The sequence below is a fragment of the Antennarius striatus genome, chromosome 1 (assembly GCF_040054535.1).
Source record: "Antennarius striatus isolate MH-2024 chromosome 1, ASM4005453v1, whole genome shotgun sequence".
NCBI lineage: Eukaryota > Metazoa > Chordata > Actinopteri > Lophiiformes > Antennariidae > Antennarius > Antennarius striatus.
In genome coordinates, this window is record NC_090776.1 from 625,072 (window position 1) to 633,279 (window position 8,208).

Consider the following 8,208-nt stretch of genomic DNA (forward strand, 5'->3'; position numbering starts at 1 on the left):
TTTATTGGTGATGGGTTAAACCTTACATTTCCCTCAGAGGATGAATCGTGACCCAAAACCTGAAGACGAACAACTTCCTCCATCAACCAGTAGAAACGACCAGTAGAAACACATTAGAATCCGTCACAGGTCACAACAACAGGCTCCGGACTAAACAAACACATGTGAACGTGTCAGTCGTTGCTTTAGCAGCGTTTCATTGGGTGTGAACAGAACACACATTAGCCCACGTAGCTTCAAGCGTTCTGGACTCAGAGACTGAAGCCAGTCTTGGTCTCCTGCTGTGAAGCTGTGATTCCAGACAAAAGATTGTCCCTCCTCAGCTTCCGTCCGCCACAGCTCACGTCTCCGCGTCTTCATGCGTTTGTCCGTAGGACGGCTCAGATCGTGGGTTCAGAAGTGTGCACTCCTCCTCCTCTGGTCCAGCACCCATCCAGCAGGGTCCAGGTCCAGCTTCAACATGCTGAGCACCCAGGGGTCCTGCTGGGCCCCTTTGAGGAACTCCTCCAGGCTGATGTGACCTGCGGACAGACGTAGACGCCGGATTAACGTCTGGAGTGACTCCAGGTCACTTCTGTCAGAGGGAAACCGTTGCGTACCGTCTCCATCGCTGTCTACGGCCGCCAGCAGGCGATCCACAACCTCCTCCACCGAGAGCTGGGACGCTCCTGCTTCTGACCTCCAGCCTTTCTTCAGCCGGTCGATGCTCTGGATGGAGACAGAGGGACAGACAGCAACAAATAGAATGAGTTCCAGGAGCTGCTAAAGAGAACCAACATCATCTAATTTAATCCAACAATTAATCAAATCATCTCGTCTGCAGGGAGGACAGCAGCCAATGAAGAGTTTCTTGTGAGGACAGTCTTTTGTTCATGTAGAGACGAAGGAAGACGACTTTTTACTTTATTTGTGTTTTGTTATCAACAAAAGCATCAACTGAAGAATAAAAGTACCGGCAGGCAACGACACAAAGGTGCTGTGTTTCCATCCTGATGTAGTCCTTAGACTGAAAGACATTTGTTCCATTGAGTCTTCACAAAGTGCAACCAATACGTCAGTCCAGGAGAGTCAGTCTAAGAGGGTCAGTACAGAGGCCTGTACCATAAACCTGGATTACGGTTTAGCCAGATAACTTCAAGTTTAAAACTGGCTTTTCGGTACCATAAAGGTGGCTGACTTTCTATCGGGCTACGTTGTCGTGGTAACCTATGCTGAACACCTAACCTGCTCTAGAGTAGGATAAGTTCAGGATTAGAGTTCAGCAGGTATAACAGCCCCACCTACTGACCAATCAGAGCTCAGCAGGTATAACAGCCCCACCTACTGACCAGTCAGAGCTCAGCAGGTATAACAGCCCCACCTACTGACCAATCAGAGCTCAGCTGGTATAACAGCCCCACCTACTGACCAATCAGAGCTCAGCTGGTATAACAGCCCCACCTACTGACCAATCAGAGCTCAGCAGGTATAACAGCCCCACCTACTGACCAATCAGAGCTCAGCAGGTATAACAGCCCCACCTACTGACCAATCGGTTCTCCTGAAAACGGGCTGTCCGTTCCCTGAGAACCCGGTGGATCTCGGGTCACAGCTTGTGTGCAGAGCGCTCAGGCAGAGAGAATATTTAGGGATGGCTGTAATCCGGTGGGATTGGCTGAACAATGACTGTAGAAAGGTAGAGGTTTTGGGGGGAGGGGTTACATTACATCTGTCAGCTGCTGGAGCCTCACATCAGGAATGGAACGCACCCCAACCCCGCGCTGACAGCCCCCCACAGTGTGCATTGACCTGAGGGTCTTTGAGACAGTTAATATATTTCTGAGTGATGTTGGTCATTATTATGATGTCCTGAAATCCCTCGTTGGACGGGTTACAAGCAAGACACAGATAGAATGTCATTGATCAATGATTTGTTTCAGTAAATCATGGATTGATTGATTGATTGATTGGTGGATTGATTGATTGATTGATTGATTGATTGATTGATTGATTGATTGATTGATTGATTGATTGATTGATTGATTGATTGATTGATCGGTACTTTAATGTATTGTGTTGGCTATGCTGAAAACCTGTGAAGAACACAGTACGTAGAGATGTTCATAAAGTCACGGGGCTACGATCACATGTCATAACCAAACATGTGGTTCACACACACATGTATGAACACACACATGTTACTGTAGTCAGACACACAAGTGCATCATAGTGGGGCAGTAATATTATAATGGCACTAACTTCCTCATTGACGCAGTCGGCCATGTTTTCCCAGAGATCCTTGCTCCGTTTGGCAGCTGCAGCTGTGTTGCTGTTTGCCTGGATTATTGATTTGTATTGATCGTATTTATTAATTATTATTGTTTGCTCCTCCGTTCTGAAATATGCGTCTCGGGCCGGTTTGTTGCATGTTTGTGATTGGTCGCATGCAGCAACGTCTCTCACATCAAGTTTTCACCCCTCAGACCCATGTGACCTTTCCTTCCTAGTCTGACTGAGGGGGGTTGGACTGGGGGGAGGGGGATCCTGATTCAGGCTCCCCTCCTTGTCCATCCATCTGGCTTGATGACTCTGAAAGCACCAATACACTACCAATCTATAATCAATGCACTACCAAAACGTTACCTTATCTGTCAGTGTGGTAGCATTCTGCATTTTCTGTCTAGTTGAAGGGTTTGAATCTTATCCTCTGTATGCCCACCACCCCCAATCCTATTCCACCCCGCACCCCCTCAAATGAACCTGTTTGGGTATCTCCACGCCGGTGGACTTACGTCCATGATGGAGTGGAGCTCATCTTTGTCCACGTAGCCGTTGTTGTCCTTGTCGTACACCTTGAAGGACCACCTCAGCTTGTGTTCCAGGTTTCCCCGAAAAACCAGATTCAGCGCCGCCACAAACTCCAGGAAATCAATGGTGTTGTCCTGAAAGGGAGGATGGACGCAGCCACCGAGTCACAACTTTTGGTTAAGACTCACAACATAGCAGGCTGCAACAGGTTGTTGTCTCTCACCCCGTTTTTGTCAAAAGCTCGGAACATGTTCTCCGCATAATCTGAGGCTTCCCCCATCGGGTCGACGCCGAAGAAACGCTTGAACTCGTGTAGGAACAGAAGTCCGCTGGGGCACTCCAGGACCAACCTCTTGTACATGTCCTGAAGGGCTTTGACATCAATTTCCTGGCTGTTCTCTGTTTGCTGTGTTTGCCCCATGCCTGGTCGGGACCTAACAGTGCATAGTCCTGCAGGCTTTGGGTTTACTGCCCAGTGGGGGGGAAGAGCGTCAAACTCTGAGGTGCTTTTAATAACCCAATGGAAACCCAGCGCTCCACTTTACGGGAGAAGATTAGTGGCCTAAGGATTACTTTGGTAATGCTTTGGTGGGGTTTCCTTCTCACTTAATAAGATCAGCTCCCACATGTGGGTTTAGGCAGGACTCTAAAAACCAGAACCATCATCACCTCCACACTGAAGGCTAGCTTCTATCAGGTCCCTTGAAGATCGTAGAAACCACTTCTAATAACCTTCTAGAGGGTGGAGAAATAGGACAGACAAGAACCTGTACTACCCAGATCCAGATCTGGATCCAGGGTCGGGTCCAGGATTGAGTCAAGGATCAGGTCCAGAATCGGGTTCAGGGTCGGGTCTAGAGTTAGATCCAGGGTTGGGTTCAGGTTCGGGGCCAGGGTCAGATCCAGAGTTGAGTTCAGGGTCAGGTCCTACTTTCTTGTTTTTTTGATAAATATACATATAAATATTGAGTTCAAGTCTCCACAAACTCTGGGATCTTATTAATAGGTTAAAAATGATACCTGCTAGTCATGTCAACTAAGTTGTTTTTAACATTTTAGCATGTTAATGTTACCATTTCTTTGGATTATGCAATGCCTGGGGCGTGCTGACTGCTGCAGGTCTCAGGGTCCAACATGTCCACCGGTGCGTTCGTCTATCTGCCAACTCTTCCTGACCTGAATCAGCTGTAGTGATGTTTTCTGCTCAAGCAGAGAAGCTAAGAGGCTGAGACCATCTTAGCAATGCTAATTTAGAATTGGCGTATCAAACTCTTGTGATTAGATTATGTTTGCTAAACACACGGGGGTGAAGGAGACCACTCTGACCAGGCATGCAAAATAGGCCCACAGGTATGTTGGGGTTCAGGTATGTTGAGGTTCGGGTATATTAGGGTTCAGGTATGTTGGGGTTCAGGTATGTCGGGGTTTGGGATATTGGGGTTCAGGTATATTGGGGTTCGGGTATATTGGGGTTCAGGTATATTGGGGTTCAGGTATATTGGGGTTCAGGTATATTGGGGTTGAGGTATATTGGGGTTCAGGTATGTTGGCGTATGTTGTGGTTTGGGTATGTTGGGGTTGAGGTATGTTGGGGTTTGGGTATGTTGGGGTTCGGGTATGTTGGGGTGCGGGTGTGTTGGGGTTCGGGTATATTGGGGTTTGGGTATGTTGGCGTATGTTGGGGTTTGGGTATGTTGGGGTTTGTGTATGTTGGGGTTTAGGTATGTTGGGGTTCGGGTATGTTGGGGTTCAGGTATTTTGGCGTTCAGGTATGTTGGGGTTCTGGTATGTTGGAGTTCAGGTATATTGGGGTTCAGGTATGTTGGGGTTAAGGTATGTTGGCATATGTGGGGTTTGGGTATGTTGGGGTTTGGGAATATCGGGGTACAGGTATGTTGGGGTATGTTGGTGTTTGGGTATGTTGTGGTTTGGGTATGTTGTGGTTTGGGTATGTTGGGGTTTGTGCATGTTGGGGTTTGGGTATGTTGGGGTTTGGGTATGTTAGGGTTCAGGTATGTTGGGTTTCGGGTATGTTGGCGTATGTTGGGGTTTTGGTATGTTGGGGTTCAGGTATGTTGGCGTATGTTGGGGTTTGGGTATGTTGGGGTTTGGGTATACAGGTAGTCGTCGACTTACGACCTATGCGACTTACGACCGACCGACTTTACGACCGCAGTGTCCGGGTAGGGCGGGGCATTCCCTCCAGCCACAGTACTCACGCTCTGAGACTCCCGTGCCCTCGTCAGTCACCACGCCGCACACACGCTGTTCAGTCACACTGTGAGATCAGTAGCCCAGCCCAGCACAGTGCAGCACACTTCTTCCTTGTCTGTATAGGTATAACTCCAAGATGTCTAGCAAGAGGAAATTGTTTTCATCATCTTCTCAGGCTGCAAAGAAGGCAAGACGGTCCATCGATCTGGACACAAAAATGATGGTGATAAAACAGCACGAAGGAGGAAAAAAAGTGAATGTGATCGCACGTGACTTAAAGTTATCACACTCTACTGTGTCAACAATTTTGAAAGACAAAGATAGGATCCGTGAAGCTGTGAAAGGTTCGGCATCTATCCAGTCAACAGTATTTACAAAACAACACACTGGGCACATTCACGAAATGGAAAAATTACTGTACATTTGGATGGAAGATCAGATTCAAAAACGGACTCCATTAAGCCTTTGTACTGTGCAGACGGAGGCTAGAAGTCTATTCCAGACTTTGAAGGAACGTGCTGAAGAAGACAACAGTCCAAATTTTGTGGCTAGTACTGGGTGGTTCAGGAGATTCAAGAAGAGATTCCAGCTGCATAACGTTCGAGTGACCGGAGAAGCAGCGAGTGCAGACGAGAAAGGAGCGCGTGAGTTTGTCGCCAGTCTTGACGAACTGATTACAGAAGAGGAGTATCTTCTAGAACTTATCTTCAATGTTGATGAAACTGGGTTGTTCTGGAAACGAATGCCAGAACGCACTTACATCCATTAGGAAGTCAAAAGCATGCCGGGATTTAAAACCTCTAAGTTAAGGCTGACTGTGCTGCTCGCAGGGAACGTGAAAGGGTTTAAGCTTAAGCCTTTCTTAATTTATCACTCAGAAAACCCGCGTGTCTTCAAGAATGTAAACAAGCACACTTTGCCAGTTTCATATGGTGCTAACAGGAAGGCATGGATGACCCAGGCATTGTTTGAGGATTGGTTTATCAATTGTTTCATTCCTCAAGCGTGAGAATACTGTTTGGAGAACGGAATTCCTTTCAAGATTTTGCTGCTCCTCGACAATGCACCTGGACGTCCACCTCACTTATCTGACCTCCATCCGGATGTAAAGGTGATTTTCCTGCCTCCCAATACAACTCCACTTATCCAACCCATGGATCAGGGTTCAACTGCTGCATTCAAGGCAAACTATCTCCGTACCACCTTTGCACAAGCCATAACTGCTATAGATGCAGACCCAGAACTATCGCTGCGAGATTTTTGGAAACAGTGCAACATTCTACAGTGTATCAAGAATATTGCTACTGCTTGGGAGGCTGTGACGGAGAAATGTATGAGTGGCGTATGGAAAAACTGTGTCAAGCGTTACGTGAACTCTTCTGCTGGATTTGAAAGTGACGAAGAACTTGATCAGATTCGGGAGAAAATAGTGAAACTGGTAAAAAACCTCTCCTTGGAGTGTGAAGTGGAAGATATCGAGGAGTTGCTATTAGACAAAGAATCAGGAGAACTTACGAATGAAGAACTGATCGCGCTGGAAGAAGAAAGAATGGAAGAAGAAGAGAGAAGAGAAGCAGAGAGAAGAGGAGGAACCATAAAAAATGTTCACCACCAAAGGCTTGTCAGAAGGCTTTTCCCTGTCAAATAAACTCCGTGCACACTTTGAAGACATGGACCCAAACATAGAAAGATTTGCAAGGATTGAACGGATGGCAAACGACGCTTTCTGTCCTTATCGTGAAATTTATGAGGAGAAAAAGAAACGAACAATTCAGACAAAGCTCACAATGATGATGAAAAGATGGTCTCCCGCTCCCCCCAACCCACACGCTGCCCCAGCTGATGATCCGGACGACCCCCAGCCAAGCACCAGTTATGCCAGCAGCCACTAAGTTTGTAAAGTACAGTACAGTACTGTAGTACGTATACGTATTTTACGGTCTTTGCATTTTGGTATTTCAACACTACATCGTTTTTCATTTTGTATGTTTTTTACATAATAAACTAATTGTATTGTAGTACGGTGTTGATTGTTTGACTTGAACGTGACAAACGTAAAAATATGGAACAGTATGATACGGTATCTAGAGAAAATGATCAAAGAGATGCCACCCCCCCCCCCGCTCCCTCGTGTTTCACAATAGGCGAGGAAAAAAAAATGCATTTTTACGTAAGGGTCGATTTATGACCGAGTCGATTTACGACCGATCTGTCAGGCCCAATCGCGGTCGTAAGTCGACGACTACCTGTATTGGGGTTCAGGTATGTTGGGGTATGTTGGGGTTCGGGTATGTTGGGGTTCGGGTATATTGGGGTTCAGGTATGTTGGGGTTCAGGTATGTTGGCGTATGTTGGGGTTTGGGTATGTTGGGGTTCGGGTACGTTGGGGTTTGGGTATGTTAGGGTTCGGGTATGTTGGGGTTCGGGTATGTTGGCGTACGTTGGGGTTTTGGTATGTTGGGGTTCAGGTATGTTGGAGTATATGGGGTTTGGGTATGTTGGGGTTTGGGTATATTGGGGTTCAGGTATGTTGGGGTATGTTGGGGTTCGGATATGTTGGGGTTCGGGTATGTTGGGGTTCAGGTATATTGGGGCTCAGGTATGTGGGGGTTCAGGTATGTTGGGGTATGATGGGGTTTGGGTATGTTGAGGTTCGAGTATGTTGGGGTTCGGGTATGTTGGGGTTCAGGTATGTTGGAGTATGTGGGGTTTGGGTATGTTGGGGTTTGGGTATATTGGGGTTCAGGTATGTTGGGGTATGTTGGGGTTCGGATATGTTGGGGTTCGGGTATGTTGGGGTTCAGGTATATTGGGGCTCAGGTATGTGGGGGTTCAGGTATGTTGGGGTATGATGGGGTTTGGGTATGTTGAGGTTCGAGTATGTTGGGGTTCGGGTATGTTGGGGTTCAGGTATGTTGGAGTATGTGGGGTTTGGGTATGTTGGGGTTCGGGTATGTTGGGGTTCAGGTATGTTGGAGTATGTGGGGTTTGGGTATGTTGGGGTTTGGTATATTGGGGTACAAGTATGTTGGGATATGATGGGGTTTGGGTATGTTGAGGTTCGAGTATGTTGTGGTTTGGGTATGTTATATTGTTATTTAGCAGAGCTTTTATTAGCTTGTAGCAGGAGCTACACACACAGCATCAATAACAACGATCTCACACACACCTGAACCGGAAGTGCTCCAGCATTAGAACACACAGGTG

The 8,208-nt window shown here is 47.1% G+C and overlaps 1 protein-coding gene across 1 annotated transcript; it reads right to left on the reverse strand.

Moving 5' to 3' along the window:
- Positions 1-334: 334 nt before the first annotated feature.
- LOC137596868 (guanylyl cyclase-activating protein 2-like) lies at positions 335-3,208 on the reverse strand. The gene is made up of 4 exons (XM_068317651.1): positions 3,011-3,208; positions 2,772-2,921; positions 600-708; positions 335-521 (listed from the first exon to the last, which is right to left on the reverse strand). The coding sequence occupies exons 1-4, from the start codon at positions 3,206-3,208 to the stop codon at positions 394-396; spliced, it is 585 nt and encodes a 194-aa protein (XP_068173752.1). The 3' UTR covers positions 335-393.
- Positions 3,209-8,208: the final 5,000 nt, after the last annotated feature.

Coding starts and splice junctions, on each gene's coding strand:
- LOC137596868 (XM_068317651.1), bottom strand. CDS start 3,208: ATGGGGCAAACACAGCAAACAGAGAACAGCCAGGAAATTGATGTCAAA. Junction 2,922..3,010: donor GAGCTTTTGACAAAAACGGG/GTGAGAGACAAC, acceptor CCTCCCTTTCAG/GACAACACCATTGATTTCCT. Junction 709..2,771: donor AGCTCCACTCCATCATGGAC/GTAAGTCCACCG, acceptor GTCTCCATCCAG/AGCATCGACCGGCTGAAGAA.